Here is a 20006-nt window from a genome sequence, read left to right as displayed (position 1 = left end):
AGTGATAACAACAGCCAAAAGGCCAGTCGATCCAGTCAGCCAGAAAATATCTTCCTCAAAACACGATGGAAACCACTTAGTGCCACTACGAAAAGCTGAAAGTAAAATAAGGTCACATTGCTCCTCTATAGAATGGCCCCCTAACCCGAAACCTGATGAACAGTTCATGCCGCGGTCAGCTGTCTGTTGCAATCTGGCCATTTAAATCAAGTGTGCAGCATTTACAGAGGAGAGTGTGCACTGCCTCATGGGGTGTTACCCAGGGCTCCTCCCACACAAACAAGACTTTGCTTGTCTCACTGTCAGACAGAATTATCAGGGCCTCACATCAGATTACCCGGACCTACAGGGCGACGCGATGTATGCATTTTGTCAACGAGCCACTGCACACAAAGGCAGATGACCATAGGGTGCTTGGCCAACTCCTGTCTGCAGCTTCAATAATCCCTCATGTTTTAATCTGCTTGTTGTGCCGTCAAAACACTGTCCGCGCCTCTTCACAAGAAAGCCACTGATGATATAATGAGGCGCTCGCAGACGCTTGAAATGGGATTCACACAAGTATACATGGAGCACAAAGGTGGCAGGCACACAGGTCACTTACATGCTATCCCCACACTCACCCAAGCGCACTCTGATTCTATCACTGAGTGGCAACAGCACTGTGTCACACACTTACTATAGAAGTAGGCAAGTGATGGGACATGGGAGCAATATGGAGTCTGTTCCCAAAAAACACAAAGAAGAGAAAGACTGAAGTACGTTAAACAACAACTGGAGAATGGGGTTTGACAAACGATATGTTGGAGCACTATTATTTAGACTTTATAATGTGTCTGTTGTAGATTTACCACAAAGAACTCAGTGTTCTTTTTTATGTCATGCACACACATCCCTCCTGCTAGCGACCTTTGAGAAAAATATTAATCATTAACATATGGCCCACGCTCTTTTTGTCCAGTAAAGTTGGGTAATAATTAGATTAGTCTCTTTTCATTTGTTTTGACTCCTTCACCTATAACCCATAGATCATTCTGTGCTGACATGATGTGTGGTAGGTCTTCAGTTTCAGTCTCCATCTTTCTTCAATATCTAACAATTATGAAATTTGCTATTCAAGATGTATTGTAAGTTTCGCTGGGCACAATGTTTTTGTTCATGTTGCTCAATTCTTGATTTGGAGTTAGGGGAATGGCAGAAAGAAAACTGGATTTGCCAGTGGTTTCCTGCTTCTTCTTGGCGAAATCTGAAAAAGTAATCCAATGTATCGATTTAAACAGAGATTAGGCTGGAGGCTGCCAGAGCCACGGTTTGAATTATCGACTGGGTGTGGGTAGCCTCGCAGAAAGCCTCACAGATGGACGTATCAAAAGGCCGCGAGTCAATTCCATCAAAGCACACCACTGTCGGATATTCTCCAACAGCAACATTTCTGTTCCTCTGCCCCATCCTCAGACGGTAAATCACTGGGATGAGTGCCAGATGTCGCAGCGTTGTGTTGCTTGGCGGCTGTTTCCTGTTTTATGTGCCGAAGGATTTCTCTTGGTCTGAAAGCCTTTAGTCCCTCGACATTATCCGACTACTGTTAAAACGGGAAATTCACGAAAAATGTTTCAAATCAGTGAGGGCTGCACAAAATCGCCAATTACTGTTATTGCACTAATAAATGCAGCAATATACTATCTGTACCACTAGTTCAAAAGTATAGGAAGATAAACTTTACATTTACAGCATTGCATTGCATAGATGGGATGCTTCCTCTTAGACACTGGCTCTGAGTAGTACGGTCTCAACATCTGATAAAGCCACACAAAGACGAAAGTGAAATACAATAGAGCTCCATAGACAGTGTTGTTATTCATTTAATTTATTAGAATGCATGCTGGGAACTGAGCTTCAACTCCTGGCGTTAACGCTGGTTGTTGCACAGCTGGAGCTAAACATTCATCATATCGCTGTCGGAAACAGTGCATAACAAATGAAGACGTCTTCCCCGCGGTTGGAGTGTTAGCTTTTGCTGCTTCACGAATGAGAGCAAACACGTCTAATGCTTGATGCGGGTGGTTTCTTTTTCGGATGAGGATTATTTAGATACACTACATGACTAATTTGACTAATCCAAAATCCCCAGACGGAAAGACAAACTGGTCATTTATTCAGAATATTAAAGAGGAGCTTCTGACTTAATTTGTTGTTGGTGCAGTGATGGTGTTGGATATTAAGAAAATGAACTAATATAGGGTAATGTGAAGAGTGTTCAAGATGTACACTTCGTTTGTGAGGGAGGCCTGCACCTCCCTCTGTCCTTCTCTTAAGTAGGTTTAAGTTAATGTACTTTTTGTTGTGTGCTTGTATAAGCATTAGGGGACTTAAAGGTTATGGAAAGTTGTTGTTGTTGTTGTTAACACAGTTCAGATAAGTTTTAATGAGTTTGGCATCTATGAAGAACACATGTGGCAGTTCGCTTATCAGCAGTTGCAGAGATAAGAGTAAGGGAACATGACTTCATTTCTAGCACTTAATTAGGACCAAGCAGCTTGTTTATTTTCTCTCATTTAGTCCTATTGTATCGTTTATTGTATCAGGTCCATAAATATTGGGACATTGACTCAATTCTTATGTTTTTGGCTCAATAAACCACCACAATCGATCTCATCAATGAAACAACAAAGATGTGACTAAGCTGCAGACTTTCGGCTTTCATTTGAGAGTATTTACATCCAAATCAGATGAACGGTGTAGGAATTATGAGCTAAAAAACACCAAAAGAGCCAGAAGACCACGGATGACAAATGTGGTGGATGACCAAAGAATTCTTTCCCTGATGAAGAAAACCCCTTCACAACAATAAGACAGATCAAAGACAGTCTCCAGGAGGTGGTGTATCTGTGTCCAAGTCAACAATCAAGAGAAGATTTCACCAGAGAATACAAATGATTAACCACAAGGTATAAACCACTGATGAGCCTCAAAAACAGGAGGCTGATTAGTTTGCCAAAAAAACATCTAAAAAAGCCTTTACCGTTCTGAAACAACATCCTCGGACTGATGAGACAAAGACCAACTTGTACCAGAGTGATGGGAAGAAAAGAGTATGGAGAAAGAAAGGAACTGCTCATGATTCAAAACATCCCACCTCATCAGTGAAACATGGTGATGCAGCATCATGGCATGGGCTTGTAGTGGAACTGGTTCCCTTGTATTTATTGATGATGTGACTGTTGACAAAAGCAGCAGCATGAAATATGAAGTGTTTCGGGCAATATTATGTGCTCATATTCAGCCAAATGCTTGCAGATGGACAATGACCCAAAGCTACCGCCATGGCACCAAATAGCTTTAAGGCAAAGAAGTGAAATGTTATTCAGTGGCCAAGTCAATTGCCTTAGATGAATCCAATTGAGCAGCATTTCACTTGCCAAAGACCAAACTGAAGAGAAAATGTCCCAATAACAAGCAGGAACTGAAGACATTTGCAGTAGAGGCCTGGCAGAGCATCACCAGGGATGAAACCGATCGTCTGGTGATGTCTGTGCCTTCTAGACTTCAGGCAGTAATTGACTGCAAAGGATTTGCAACCAAATATTAAAAAGAAGTTTTATTTAAAAAAGTTACTTTGTCCCATTACTTTTGGTCCCTTGAAAAGTGGGAGGCTCAATTCCGACACCATTCATCCTATTTGGATGCAAATAGCGTCAAATTAAAGCTGAAAGTCTGCAGTTTAAGCACATCTTTGTTGTTTCATTTCAAATCCATTGTGCTGGTTTACAGAGCCAAAAACATAACAAAAGGGTCAATGTCCCAACATCTATGGACCTGACTGTATGTAAAGAAACACTGTATGTCGCAATTTATTAAAGGGGCTGTATTTGAGAAACTGGAGTTTGAGCAGGTGAGAGAGGGGGCAGTGGAGTTCTGAGCATACTGCAGTTTGACAGGTTGGTGGAAGGAACTTACGAAGATATTATTACGCGTTTTTAACTTGCTATTCTTAGAGAGAAAAAGCACTTTGAATTTCAATAGATTTCCTTCTACCTTCTCCGTGTGAGGAAAAACTGGGACATTGTGAAGTGAAGCATGTGTGTAAGATAATAATTGGACTGTGTAACAGAAGACATTGAGTCGCACACACGGCACCTTCCTTCATGTCACAATATCTCACAATACACGGCGTCAGAGCTGAAGCGAAGTGGCAGTCCTCAGGGAAATTCACAGAAGAAGCCGTAGCCATCGCACGAGACATTATTGTGGTAGGCTAGGCAAAGAGTCTTATTTAGGCACTGCTTAACAAATTTAAGAGCCCCTTAACCGGCCCTGATGGCACTCAAGACAAACAAGACAATTCTGACCGCTCAGAAATACATCATAAAAATCACATAAAAGAATAAAAATTACAGTACAAGAAAATTGGGAACATTCAAATTTCATACAACTTTTCTCTATTTTAATGTCAACATGAAGCTTTTGTCACTTACTATTCGTGGAAAAAGTACCAAAATGTTTTACTCAAGTAAGGTATTGATTAGTGGTGGGCCGTTAACGGCGTTAACGTGCTGCGTTAACGCGAGACTCTTATCGCGCGATAAAAAAAATATCGCCGTTAATCTATTCTCAAAGCTGGGTTGGGAGCTGGGTCTATACTCTGCAAGCTATGATGACTTTCACCGTGATATTTTATGCAGGGCTTAAAGTATTCCGGCCTGAGGCCTCTGGCGCAAGCAAAGTGTATCAGACTGCAAATTATTTGTCCGGTTTTTCCGCGCATTTGTGAAAAACTCGCCTTTCCCGCACTTCTTACGGTCCATGAATGCATCTCACTCGCAGCCTCGCTGTTACGTGATTCCTCTGAAACTAAAACAACTGCCACACGGATGCTGTAGCTACTTTTGTTATGGATTAAGTTTTGCCAAATGGACGCTATGACCAGATGAGTGAGAATCGGAGGCGAGAGCAGCAGGTTCTACGACTGATCCACAGTGAGTTTATTTACTTATTCTGTGAGAACAGTCGGGCTGACGGGGTCGCATCACCCGCGCTAAATTAAGCACTAAAAGCCCCGCACAAGAGCGAGGTGTCGGACCTGCCCCGCTACGCGCCTCCTTCTGCAGCCGTGCGCGCGGTGAGACAGGTGTGCACGGCTGCGTAAACCCCCCCGAGCTGCTGCCGCTAACCCGCTGTAAAAAGCGAAACGTAACGCCTTCATACTGAACAGAGCCTCGCACTGTCACAAATACCCGATTCGAGTGGAGTCTATGTTCCGCAAACGCGCACACAGTGGCGTGAACGCGCACACGTGTCAGCTCCAGCCAAATCTAACCAACAGCCTAATTAACAAACTATGACACTTAATCCTTTACTTACTGGATTATTTTGAAAAATATTACACTTTATATTTTGGTCTATACTTGTATTTTACCTCCCATATATTAAGTGTTTGCACAAATTGGGAATACATTAGGTCCAAGTGCAGAGTAAATGTGTAATAAAAAAGTTTAATAAAAAATATTGGCCTAGGCTACATTGCCTATATACAGTAGCCTCTATCTAACGTTTTTCTTTTTTCTTTTAAAGCACCGATAAGAGCACCATTAAAGTCCCGGATCTTTTTTCTGTAGCAGGTCATAGTGTCCAGAAGAGGAGATTTAGTTTGTCACCAGAAAATTGATTGGCACAAAGCTACTGACTGTAAACAGTTCATCAGGACCTCTAATGTCGGCCTACAGTTCAAAATTAATGTTTAACTGAATAAACAGTTAGTAAACACAAGTGCATCTTCTTGAACATGAATTATTTTCATCACCAATTATCATAGTAGAACGTTCTCAAGCAGTTTGTGATGCATTTTGGAAACAGGAGATGAGCCCCTGGTCTAACGCACCGCCTGATTTGAGAAACTCGTTCTCAAAGACTTACTTTTAGTCATTATTTGGGTAGCACACATATTCTGAATGGCTTTGGCTAGATTAATCTAGATTAATTTCAGAATTAATCTAGATTAATCTAGATTAAAAAAATTAATCTATGCCCACCTCTAGTATTGATATACTTCATAATAATGTTACTCAAGCAGAAGTAAAAAGTACAGCACACACTGTTCTTTATTTTGAGTAACTGCAACAGTGTGCTCCCCGCCTCTGGGAGAATAAACGGCATTTGTTTGATGAGACTGTAACATATCGGGCTGAGGCATGTGAACTGTGCTCAAGTCTAAACATGTCGTTAAGCATGTGCTATGAGCGCAAGCACGGCCACCCGATGGAGAAAATGCTGGAAATTTAGTTTAAAATGTAAATTAGTTTAAAATTATAGTTTTGAAATAGCCACCTGATGAAGTAAAGATGAAGGCGAGCCCTGGCTGACGTCAACATTGGACTGCGGAGTGTCATGAACAATCAAATGTCCGGGTGTGGAAAGTCTGAAAGAGAAGAAATAAGCATTTCAAAATATTGTTCAACACAATCAAACAACAAAGAAAGACAAAAGATAAAGCTAAATAAATGATGAATGATGAAAGTCGATATGTGGCTGAACCATAATGTGCAGTGTATAAATATAGCCGGGTTAGGGGTTTCTAACGGACAGAAAAGTGGAAGAACCAGTTCATCTGTAAGTGACAAACTCTGCACCTGCGTCAGAAAATATGATCCCACATTTGACATGATGAAATTGCATACATAAGACTGCGCGCCCGCACACACAATGAATAAATCCTTAAAGTAATGGCTAAAACGCGGCTTGTTTGTGCAGAAGTGCGTGAACAGTGAAGGACCCTGGCTGCAAAACAATGGCATGAAATATGGAGTGGTAGTTATCACTACATAGCGCCGCTCTTTCTGCTCTGGACTGCTCACTAATAAATCATGTGACCATGCAGAATATATGGGGCACTGCACTGTTTGGAGGGCTTTGTTATACTGGCTAAGCTGATTTAGTTTAAATAAAACGAGGGGAGGGGCGGGGGTTAAATCTGGCCATGATGTGAATGTTCAGCCTCTGTATTTTATAAGGAGGCCAGCTCGTGCCTTAACTCTAATCACATGGCTCTGATACCGGCCTGAGTTTCACAACTACGCAGATCCTTAGACTTTAGCACTGCCTCAGCAGCTCAGTCCTAATGGAAAGGAAAGCACTCACCACTGGGAGAAGGACTGGCAGGTGTTAATGACAAGAAACGCTAAGGGACTCACCCGGGGCAAACCTTACAGAAAGTCTTAATTACACAACAAACATTTCATGACCTGCCCATGACCTTGTGTTTTTCTGCTCTATTTACTGAGCAGAGCGTCTGCTGTTGCTGAGGCCACTCCTATTTACTGTGTCACTGGCCGCCGGCCGGGGCGTCCATTTCCTCTCCTCCCAAACATAACATAACCTTATGGATACTTGCAACATCAGATGAGCTATATTTCAGAGCAGATGGAGCATAACAAAGAGTTGTCTCACAGCGTTGCTTCCAGACGGAGGAGTGTGATAATCTCACAATCTCGGAAAAAATACAATTGCAGCGTTTTCTTCAGAAATATCCTAATGGAAAGTCAAACGACACAAATGTAGACCCTGATCTATGTCAAACGATATTACTGCGATTTTTTTTACTTTCCATTTCTGTACAGTATGTCACAATAAATTTCAACAGGAATTATATGCTATTTGTCTTTTCATCCAATTGTGTCAAACATGACTTCAAAAACACTAAATCAGGACCAAAAACAAGGCTGTACCTCAACAAACAAAAGCAAAACCATACTGAAACTGAACTGGAACCATTTTCATGCATTTTTGCTCACGGTTGTTTCACACAAAAAACAGTGTAAACTCAGTCCGACAGAAGACCTCTCAGTAAGTTTGTCATACCGTGGCTTCTTGCGATACAGATCAACTAATATTGCGATCAGTTGGCAATATATTGTTCAGCACTAGGATCACCCAGATAATGTTTACAACAAACAATCTATTTTGAGACTCAGTAGAGAGCAACAGTACCTCTGCAGCAGGAAAATACAGTATTTCCATTTCTAAAGTATTATTTGAATGCTTCTGTACACATGTCGGGGCAGGGAAACCATCAAATGAACCCTTTGAACAGAAATGACCCTATGCTTTTCTTCACCAGACGCACCACTCCATCAAGCAGCGCCGCTCCTGTGCCAGTTACAGTTGTTGGTCGTTTTCCACGCTCTCCTCGGAGAGCTCTTAATGTATAACGTTCATGTTTGGAGGTTATCAGATAAGCTGGACTAAGGGAAAGTTGCACAGCAGCCCTATTGCTGAGTGAACAAATCCATTAGACAGGCAGGAGCAGGCTGTAGTTTCAGCAGGAGGAGCTTGAGGAATGAAGGGGAAGCCATGTCAAATGCTTGCAGTGTAGCTAGATCTCCGTCTGGGTCGTGACCTCTCCAGTTCCCTCCTGTATTGTGTTGATCTGGCTGGATTATCCGCACACTACCTCCCCCCCATCTACTTGTCTCTCTGGACTGCAGAGAGAGCCAGAGAAATATTGCTTCTCTGCAGGAGTTTGGCTGTACAAAGTTGCGGCTGCTCCCCGAAGCGTAGGGGAAAGGTCTCTGCTTCTGTGCACTATAGTGGGGAGTCCGTGCATTAACATAAGGCAGGCTACACTTCCTGTAGTGACTCTGGCCCTGTTCCTTGTTCAAAGACGACGGGAATCGGGAGAGGCCTGAGAGGTACCTCTGGTCAGCAAATACTCCAGAGACTCCAGTGGTGCGTTAACTCACATGGAGAAAGCTCATCGTGTGCTCAAGAACAACTGCTTTGTGATCATTCGTCTTCATGTGATTACATGACACTAGCTTTGACAACTGTTCACATTTGTGGCGCGAAAGTGACTCAGTTCAGTTGGTAAGAGCGTTTGTCCACAGATCCAATGGTAGCGGTTTGAATCCCGCTGACTGTTGTTGTGTCAAAGGGCAAGACACTTCACTCAGTGAACGCAGTGTGTGAGTGTTTGATGGTTGTCAGACTGCCAAAAGACGGAGGAGATTGCTTCTCTTTGGTCTGTGAAATTTACACCCAATGTCTCATCACCAAGTACTGATTGAAGTGCAATACAAATGTAAGCCATCATTAGCTGGGCTATGGTTATGCTAATTTTGTAATCGTTTAGTGTAATAATCGAAATTGTAATTGAATATCGATTAATTGCACAGCCCTAGTTATGACTATTATAGTTATCAAAGTACTGTACAATGTAATATGCTTTACAACAATGTGTAATAACTTGTACCTATGGGTTACATACACGATGGAATAATACACAAAATACAAAATACACATTTAATTGTGTATGTTCTACATAGGTACAAATTGTTACATATAGTTACAAAGCAGATTGCGCTGTGCAAAACTGAGTTAGGTACAATGTATTAAGGTAGAGCAAAATGAAGTGTAACCTTGTTATTTTTAAGTCAGTTACAAATACCAATAGTCAATGTCATGGTCAATAGATATAAAGCACTACTTGATGAACAAAACAGCTAATAATAAGCAGTAGCAGGCATGAACTAAAATCATCTCTTTGTTTTCAGACTTCTTTGAAAGTGTGGGGGAAAAATATGACTTCAATAAAAGTGCTGTGTATGTGAGTGTTCTATATATCTGTGTCTTTGAGGCTGATGCCCATCTGTCAACTGACAAAGGAAGTGTAGATCACATGGGCCTATGTGGTTTCCAACACAATTACACACAGCAAGCTAACACAAGCATAATACAGAATGCAAGAGAGGTAAGCATATGTCTGCTTCCGTATAAGACAAAAAGACAATGCTCAAATATAGCCCAACATGTCCATGTATATAATACTGTCGGTATCTGCTAAGCGATCAGACCTTTTCTTCCTCAAGTCCAAAACAATGCAGCCCCCCAGGAGTCTCTGATAAGTAGGGATTGTACACAGCCTGAGGCGCAGATGGAGGGACAAGAAATCTCAGCGAGAAAGCTGCATCTGCCACTGCGAGTGTGCCAAGCCCTGAGCCAATCAGATCCTCTGTAGGGTGTGGCAGTTAACAGGCTCCTCTAAATCTGATCTGTGCAGTCTGGACAGTGCCGGCACATACATTAGGCATGTTGAAGCCCATACACACACCCATCCAACCACATGCATGACTGGATACATTTCTACTAACATTTCTGATGTGACACTGTAGATACAATTTTGTTAAAAGTAATCGCTGCCGGGTTGCATCAAAGTTTTAGGTAACTTTCCAACATTTCAAATTGGATTCTAATTAAATTTAAAATAAGCTGCTCGCAACTTGCTCTCAATTAATCAATGGCTAATCAAGTTAAAATTGCCTTGGGTTTCACATACCCCCCCCTCCTGCTCATTGTGTTAATGAGGAGCGTTTGATAAAAATGGAGCAGTGCTGAGTTCCCCTTGTTCATCACGTCTGAAGCGCTGCCACTGCTACACCACACAGCTCCCTGGTGCCTGTGTTACAACTCATTTGGGATGTTTGATGTCGCAGCTACAGGATGACTTTTACACAACTCCACTATCAGCTCTTGTCTGATCAACTACTGCAACAGCATTTTGTCTACAGAGAAAAAAGTAATCTGTAGAAACTGTTACAGGAGAGTTCTAACAAATGCTGCAGTTTTTCATTAGCTCACAGCCAAAACATGTTTTCGGACATATTCTTCTAATATGCACTCTACATAATTACATTGAGACACGGGAAATTTAATCAAGGCTTTCTGGCACAGTCTCAGAGAGTCAGTGCTTCGTAACCCGTTTAGAGCCTCCATATTTTTGCAATATCCTGTCAGATGAGGGGGATTGTTCTTGGCTGACAGGCGTTTGTCTGATTTCTCTCCATGTGTACACGTCCAGTGTTTGATACGACAAGATTAGACACCAGACTAAACTGTACTCCTGGTTTTAGCACAAAGGAACTGAACATTCTGCATGAGGCTGTCGGATCAAAGGCCCGAGGGAGTTACACTTCGTTTATACACAGCAGTCAGGCTGGTTTTACAGCTAAATGTATGCACGCACCCCCTATATATCTGACTATATATGTCTTTCAGTCAGCGCTATGAAACAAGATAAATTAACTGACATCATGTGCTCACAAGCTGAACAAACTGTGAGGTACTATTGGTGAGCACAGTACACCTGAAGGTACACCTGAGGCTTACAAATAATCTTCTGGTATCGTAGAGTTCTTACAGGTTTTGTTCTGCCCTCTTCTCCATTTGCAATCATCAGTGTGTTTAAACCTGAGACGCACATTTTTGGCTGGATCAGGACCTGCGTATTTAGTCAAACAAATTAAATGATCCGAACAAACTATCGTTGCTGCATTGATACTTCCCCTTGGTCCTAATGGCCAGCCGGTGTTGTATCAGAGGTCGACACCAGAAGCATGTTCAATAGTCTGTCTTTTAAAATTTACCATATGGACAAAAACAATATTTTTACCATTTTCACCACATTTACTGAAAAACAGTCTGATAATGGGGTGAAAGTAGGAAGGGTTTGTTTAGCTGTTGGTTCTGCCTCCGCTGTTGTTGAGTCTGATATCGCTGCTGCTGAGCAGTGTGCAGCGGTGTCCACAGCAGTTAGCAGAATACAGCCCCTTTGCAACACAACCATCAGCCCAGGAGAAGCAAAGCGACTGATGTTGCAGACGGACAGAGGGAACGCAGTTGACCGACAGAAGGTGCGTGGTTTTGAATGTAAAGCATAAATGAGCCTTTAGAGAGAGCACTGCTCACGTTACTGTATATGGCAAGAGTGTGACTGCCATTCACTAGACAGGAACGTTCCAAACTAACGAATACTATTGATTGATATGATAGAACTGCTAACAATGTACTGACTTTAGATAGCACCTGTGTTCTGTTGTCAGCTCCACAGAGCCGCAGAGCTGCCTGCAAATGACTTTGAGCTGAGCATGTTATTATTCAGCCCGAGCCGCTACACCAGGCTAATTAGTGCTGTTTACTTCCGAGCTGTTTCAACATGGCAGTGTAGATTAGTGGAGAGTTTAAGAATGGCCTGACTGCTGAGCGCGCTATAAGGACTAAATTAACATTTGAATGCAATCACAAGCACTTTTCATCCTTTAAGATAAGCACCGGAGGAAATTTTCACCCTATTAATACAAAGACACAGTATATACACAGTGTATATTCAGTACAAAATAAACCTTAAAATATTTTCTCGACGGTCAAACATGCATCATATGACCAGTGTGTTGTCAAAGTTCCTGACAATGACTTATTTACGTGTGATATTCTAAAACAAACAAGTAAAATAATACACTACACTCATTGCTCATTATACAAAATAACAAAACACTGACAATTTGACAGGTGGATTCACAGTCATCCATGTGCTGACTTTTAATTTGAGAAGCCGATGATTCACTCCTCTAGATCAATACACTTGGCCTTCAGTCGGCATGGAGGACTACGCTTCCAGCTGTCATCACTGCCGTGTCACCACTATATCTGGAGGGCTTGGCGGCCTCCAAATCCAGCCATAGAGATGAAGCTCCCTGGACGTGGAGTGTCAGCTTCTCGTTTTGTCTTATTTTAAAGTTAGATGATTGAATTACAAGTTTTATTGTTTATGAATATTGTGTTGTTGCTAGGGCTGCAAAATGCCAGGAATTTTCAATGTTGGACATTTTCCAAGGGAATTAACAGGAATTTACGGAAATTATTGGGAATTATTGAGAATCAACAGGGAATGAACACAATGTTGCTTCTTTACAGACAGATATAAACTGAAGCACAACAATTGTATTTGACAGTTATACACTGACATATCTATCAAAGCAGAGATGAAAAGTCTCAAAGAAATCCTCTTTGCCACGTCTGAACACCAGGGTCTGAAGAGGACAGTGTTTTAGGTTGTGGCAAAAGAAGGGCTTTCTATGTTGGTGTCCATCTTGCATAATATTCATCAAGTGTGTGCAATATTACAATACTATATCATTAAAAGTCTATAGTCTGTTTAATGCTGCTCTGTGTCCGCGTATGTCAGGATCTGAGTTAGAGACAGGTAAATTGAACCAATCAATCACTGTGTGATAAAACAAAAAATAATCTTTGCCATTTGTCCCACCAAAGACTATTAAGCAGACTGTAGGTTTTCGGAAAGATGTGTTATGTTTTGACCTGACGATACGGTCCTCGCACTTGTATGGTTCATGGGTGTGACATTACTCAAATGGTTATATTTTTTTTATTTTTAAAGAAAAAACCCTCTTTGGAGCCAGGCTTTTAAGCAGTTTAAGTGGGGCCCAAAGCTACATAGGAACCCTGTTTACCAAGTGTCTTTTGGAGTCGCCCCTGGCCATCAGGGGGTGGTATTACAGCAATGTCAGCTCCCCGCCATGAGGACCAAAGAAAGGGGCTTTCCTCTCCCATTGGTAATAGTTCACGAACTGTTTATTATTATTGCAAATTCCACAAATTTCCAACCTTAATTTCCCATTGAAGGTTTGCAGAAAATTTCCGGCAATTTATCGGTAATTTTCGTTCCCTGACATGAATAAGCAAGAACAGTGACATCATCAAACTTAATTTGTATTTTAACTTATAAATTATTGAAAGGCGACAAAAAAAGAATTAGTTATTACAACAACAACAAGCTTGTGATGCAATAAAACTACTACACTACAATAATTAATAATAATTAATGATAGATAACCTATTAATTGGGCTAGAAGTTATACAAGGCAAAATGTTGGCTGCTGATAATGCCAATCACATTTATGTAACAGCAGTAACAACCTTACTCTTTGCTGTGACATATGCCTGTTCTCATTGGTTATTATCAATGTGCATATATAGCTGGAAGAAAAAGGACAAACAAGATGAAATCGTGTATTGAATTCACTTTGCATCCTCGGCAGCTCACGTTCCCACAGACTGAGGTGAGCAAATGAACCTGCGAGGGTTTAGAGCCGACTCCTCCCCCTTTCTCTTTATCCCACCCCTTCTTTACATGCCATGACATCACCATTGGCGGGCTGTAGTCCTATGGGGACGGAGGCCTAACAGCTGCCTCAGGAGCCCAGTTATGTAACGCTTTTCTCAGACAGAGGCAGGGGGGAAGAGAGGAGAGACATGTTTCCTATACCCCCCCTCCTCTTTCTATACATTTAGCCCTGGAAAAAACCAGGACGCTGGAGTAAAAAGAGGAGGGGGGTTGCGAACTGCTGCGGACGTCAAAAGAGGTCACGTCTGGCTGCCGGCATAGAAGATTAGAGCTTATAGTCAATGTACATAAACAAACGCTCTCTTCTTTTTCCTGTGCTGCTGGTAATTTATTCCGGTAGCATTTTTCAATTTAGCAAATCCAATAAAAAGTCAAAGACGTCAACTCAACTCAAATTTCCTTTTCCTCTGTGAAAACAATTAATGAGGGAGGCCAGATGTAGAGTAAGAACGTTGTGTGCGATTGCTTGTTGAAGTTGCGAGGTGCCAAACGCTGTAAAACCGGGGCTATCAGGAGAAACAAAACAATATGGTTAAAAATAGAGATGTGACGAATCACAAACCTCGTAAATACAATCTGACAGTGTCATAACAATATAATGCAATTGTTTTTATTGACTTTAATCCAGATCTCAGGATAGAATAAATGAGCTAGAAATAGTTTGATAGTGTTTGTTTAACGTTTATGTAAGACTCTTTGATAGCTTTAAAAAAACATACCGCAGTTTGTTCAAAGGACTAGCCAATAGTTTTATCATTATTATTAGTTCTCACTTAACCAGTATCAAAAAGGGGAAGTAGCAGAATTTGAGAGCGTTTTTATTACAAGTGAACATTAAGTAACAGTTTCTATAGCAATGTTTTTAAGACTTTTCAAATGTGCTTTGTGTGCCTATTGAGTTAGATAACAGATGCTCATTCTGGCACAGAGCAGTTTAGTGGTGAATTGGAAAAAGAGCATTTCTGCCAGTTTTACTGCCACGTTAACCATATGCTCCTGTCAATTCTGAGACATCCGTATGAAACATGTTTGCGCATTTTCCACTCAGTTTAATCCAGTATGTAGCCAGAAATGTATATACCAACCATATTATTATGTTCAGAACTATGTAATAGTAATAGACAGTGTATTTATTATGTATGCACTTAAGTCCTGTTTAAATGTACAACAAACAAAAGCATAGCACACACACACTGTGCTTAAATGTATGAAAAGCAGAATAAGATCCAATTTCCAGAAGTGACAACATTTTACATCATCCACACGTCCAAGCTGCTTTCTCTCAATCTCTTAGGACTACATGAAAGCCACAGCAATAATAGAAGCAACCGATGCACAGTTGTTTACACCTGCCACTTCCAGCGCCCAAACTTTATTAGTTGTCGACCAGCACAGCTGCAACGCCTTCAGGTCGGAACTGTACACTGTGTACTTCTCACAGCGTCTCCTCCTAACCCTACATTTGCCAAACCCACACTCTATATGTCATGCCATCTTGCAACACATAGCTGACTGAAATACAGGCAGTTTTGTTGCACATGCACACTCTTCACTCTGAACATGTCACGTCGTAGGAATGTGGACTATGGCCACGCAGCAAATCACATACTGGGAGGACCATGATATAAATGCATGTAGCAAACAAACACAGTGCCAGCCCTAAACCTAATCTATGTGGCATCTCAACAGCCACAAAACGTTTGCAAAACAAGCACAGCACAAAATCGTAGGCAAATAATGTAGGCTATATTCTATATTTGATTACTTAGGTATAGTTTATGATGCCTACCTGAGCAAGGTCTGCTGCCAGTAAAGGATAGGCGTGCTACTGAAGTGAAATGATACTTTCCTTGCAGGCTCTGCAGGCTGTGCTAGAGCTAATTGGCATGAACCTATAGGTACAGTGGCCGGGTTGACGTGAGGACAGCAACTCACCTTGCACCCGCTGTCCCCATAAAGCTGCCCCGTTGCACTCACTGCCGTAAATTGACACGTTCTACATTCACCCTCAAGCCGGGAAACCTAGAACACACAATCGCGATAACACGTGTAGTGTATGGTAAATGCAAGTAGGCAAAGAAATAAAAGCTAGCTTACCTAACGAGTCCAAACGCTCCTTTCTTTTCGCGTTAGCCCCTTTATTGCGCTCTGAGGCTGGTGAAGACGGGATCGCCGCGTGTGCCCGGGACTTCCAAGGCCATTGCCACGGTGTGCAGGGAAACTATGCAGAGGTTATTAGCTTCCTGTGCTCCTCGGTCCTCCCCCTGCCTGTACAGTATGGGTAAATGCGGGTCAGGAGCAGGAGGAGCGGGCTGCCACACTGCTCTGCTGACGCTGGAGAGGCTTCCTCACACAGACACTGGAGTCTCCACAGCGCGCTCTCGTGGTGGGAACACGTGGTGCGGCTCGCGGGTACAATGACGATGCACCCGGCGCACTGCGCGCAGACGCTCGTGACTGTACTGTCAGTACAAGATGAACTTGGAACACAATTTAAAAAAAGGTGTGGTTTGGGTTTTGATATACATGAAATTAAAATCCATGGACTTCTATTTTATACAAAAGACAAACAAACTATCCTCTTACTGTGGGTCAGAAGCAGCGGCAGGTTATCTTGCCAATAACAATATTGTGCAATCTGACAATAAGACAGATGTATAGTTGGTATCCAAAAGATTCATGCTGTCTCTAGGTGGCTACCGTTCATCTAATCTTTTTTTTATTAGGCCTAGAAATAGGCTATTTTTTTTTTTGCCTTTGAAAGTTAGGGTAATGATGATGGGAGAAAGTGCTCTGCTTAGACTGTGAAGACTGTTTATAAAGGATATTTATGATGATTTTTGATGAGTGTTAAAGCTGTAGGCCAAATTGATTCCATTTTGTCCAACATTAATGAAAAAAAACAATAATAATTGAAATTCTGATTATAATTAAAGCCGCACGCGGCGATAAAGGCTTTTTTTCCCCATGCTGTTTTCAATGCAAAATACATAATTTGCATATTATTTATTGATAAAATTCACAGATTCAAATGAAAAAAACTCCAATCGAAGGCTTTCAGGGCTGCTTTTTGTGAGAGGGAGAAAGGGCCACTCATTTATCATCGTAGAAGCATTTTTTAAACAGTGAGATTCATTGCAAATTCCAGCATCTGTGGATTTTGGGCAGTTTTTCTGATATTTTTGGGCAGGTTTGGCAAGTAAGACCTGGCAACGCTGGTAATTGTTAATTGGCTGGCTGGGTCATTAAATCCTGAACAGAGAATTACAGATCATACAATAATTTAATACATATTGTGTCATTGTTTTTCAATAACTATTTGTATACGTTGTGCTACGAGCGCTTCAATATGAGTGAGTCCATTAACACAACAGAATACAAATGAACTCAGCAACACGCAAATATTTCCACTAAAGAAAGGAACCTGACATGAGAAAGATGAGATAACTGCTCCAAATCCAGACACAGGGTTGCAGGGCTGTAAGGTTCACAGTTAAACTGCACAATTGGGCTTTTTAAGCCTTGCCTCGGGTGAAAAAAACAGTCCGTGTTTTATAGCCATGCTGTTTTAATGTAAAATGGGTTCTTTATATCTTATTTCTTCATCAAAATCACTATTTTGAATGACACAATCTCAAATCCAAGGCTTGGAAAGCTGCTTTTTCAAGACGAGAGGGAGAAAGAGGCTGTTTCTCATCATCGCAGGAGCCCATGGGCTCGGTTGATTATTAAAAAACATGGAAAATTCCAGCCGTATGTCAGCGGGTTATGGGCAGTTTTTGAGATATTTTGGGGCATTTTGTTGGCACTCTGTTGGGTTCATTCCAATTCAACAAAGTTTGCAAAAGATATGAGGCTTTTAATTCGTCCAACAATATCTCAAAAATCTAAATGATCATCTGCAAGATGACATGGGTCTCTTGGCTATTCTGACCAAATTGAGGCATCCAAATGAAAACTGTCAAAAGATCGAGCGGTACGATTTTTAAGGTTCACCTTCAATTCGGCTGACATCCTGTAGAGTTTAGGGCGGGGCCACAATAGGCCTATAATTTTTAAAGCGGTCTATGTCCCTGCCCAGTTTCACCTTTGTATGATAACATTTCTTCCGACTGGGGTATCATAGGCCCCAGATAAACTGTCTGTTTTAGGGGGCGCCACAGAGCCATTTTTTATTATTTTTTTCTAGCAGACCCGACCCAACATTTTAACTCCAGAGTACTCATTTCTGATCCCTGTCACTGGTGGATTGGTGAATGTTTGCTATGTGAATTCTTGCAATTTCGGGCCCCAGAAGCTTTTCTTTCCAGCTGCTCAAAGTCGCTTTACAATTTCGTACATCATTCATTCACACCAAACTTGGTGATGGTAAGCTACTATTGTAACCGCAGCAGGGCCGTGCAGGGAGCTACAGAGGGGCAGGGGCTCAAAAATCAAAAGGGGCACTACAACAAAATGTTCATCTTCAATCTTTGGTTCAGTCAAAAAACTCTTTTTGAATTGTCATTTGTTATAATTCTTATTAATGTCCACATTTTAATTTTACTTGGGAGTTAAAAGAGTTTCAGACTTCTAAGCCATAGCCATTTTTTCTTTTACCAGTGTTCACCTTCAGAACCAGACAGTGTTTTTTCCTGTGCATCAGGGCTTTTTATTGCAATAATACATCTGCATGTTTGTTGATATTTACACGCACATACATCTTTATCGGTGGTCCCAACAAAACAAGTACTTCAGACAAGAAGCAATTAACACAAGACAAGAGAAATAAAAAACACAATGTAAACCATTTTTTCTCACATGAGCATACGTTTTGAAGTTACCACACACCCATACAATATATCCACACATGCATCATCTTGCTCCCAAAAACAAATACTACCATTTTTCATTTGCAAAGTACTGAATATTGTCTTAAAACACTGACACGTTGCCATGGCAACACTAACTAGACTGAACTGTACTGTACAGACAGACAGGCCACCAACTGACACGGAGTTTCACTATGTTACCTACATCTCCACCCATATGCATAAATCGTCAACCAAGAGTGAACAAAATAGACAACTTATTTTATATGTTTGATATATTTGTCCATATATATATACTATTTACAAAATTAAAGGGTCCACATTTACACATTGACCTACTTTACAGCCAATATATTTAATCAAAGCCCATCATAGTCTCACAAATAGAGATTTGTTTATTTCTGTATACTGTTTGTTGAGGATACATGAACTACGAGAACTAACTAGCTGGATGGCAATACTACATCTACAAATACACCTTTGTTCAACACACAATGCACAAAACAGCACTTTTTACAATCATCTATTGCAATGTCTTTTTTTTAACAGTACAATTTCCAGAAATTTTGCAGTGATGTGTCAGCAACAATGACCGAAGCAAGTGTTTCGAGGACTAAAACATGCTAAATAGTGGAACAACGGTAATCCTCTGTAATGGAGCACTGATATCTGGAAGAACAGCTCCCATCCTTCTCCTTCATGATATCTTCTTGAAGTTGTCAGATCCATGACAGGGTGACGGCGAAATGTTTTACTCATAGAATTTTCGATCACTGGAAAACAGAGCAGGAAAATAGGCTTATTCATTAGATGTACTGTTGCAAAGTAGGCCAAACTGAATATAGTAAGACAACGAACTGCATGCTAAACACAATAACCATTCCCCTGTCCTGTTACTTTTCACTTAACAATGACAAAATGGAAATGATAATACAAGCAGAAACATGCTGTGAGGTAAAAAGCATGCAGCAATCCATCCTTTACCTGCATGCACAATATCCAAGAAGTGCTGCAGACGCATCATTGAAGTTACTGCTGTTGTGTGGACCCAACTAGAGCAGCTAAACTTTTGATTGTTTGGCCCGTGTGCAAAATTAGACCATCTGGGGGTCACAGTCCATAAGGGAACTGCCGGCGAGGACTGGAGGGGGACACATATTTCATTTGGAGGCAATTCCATATAGAGTAGAAGGCCTGGCCTTAGCCTCGCTCTTTTTCTACTT

General features: G+C 41.3%; 2 protein-coding genes across 5 annotated transcripts in view; both read right to left on the bottom strand.

Annotated features, from left to right (window-relative positions):
* Positions 1-16325, bottom strand: part of LOC306968473 (thyroid hormone receptor alpha) — a 73640-nt gene extending 57315 nt beyond the window's left edge. Inside the window, exons 1-3 of one of the 3 annotated variants that reach the window (XM_079563844.1) lie at positions 16070-16325; positions 15908-15994; positions 6325-6415 (exon numbers count right to left, since the gene is read on the bottom strand). The gene's annotated coding sequence lies outside the window, so the exon portion shown is untranslated. The remainder of the gene's footprint in view (positions 1-6324; positions 6416-15907; positions 15995-16069) is intronic. The other 2 variants (XM_079563847.1, XM_079563845.1) reach the window with 2 other exon arrangements.
* Positions 16326-18599: 2274 nt separating this feature from the next.
* LOC306968471 (vesicle-fusing ATPase) overlaps positions 18600-20006 on the bottom strand; it is a 28296-nt gene continuing 26889 nt past the window's right edge. For both annotated transcript variants that reach the window (XM_079563841.1, XM_079563842.1), the window contains one exon: positions 18600-19556. Coding sequence is in view for 1 of the 2 variants with exons in the window: in XM_079563842.1 (XP_079419968.1) it covers positions 19535-19556 (22 nt within the window). In the remaining variant the exon portion in view is untranslated. The remainder of the gene's footprint in view (positions 19557-20006) is intronic.

The sequence above is a fragment of the Gobius niger genome, assembly GCF_951799975.1.
Source record: "Gobius niger genome assembly, chromosome: 10".
Lineage (NCBI taxonomy): Eukaryota > Metazoa > Chordata > Actinopteri > Gobiiformes > Gobiidae > Gobius > Gobius niger.
The sequence above is the reverse complement of the archived record's forward strand: the minus strand, read 5'-3'. Positions and strand labels throughout refer to the sequence as shown.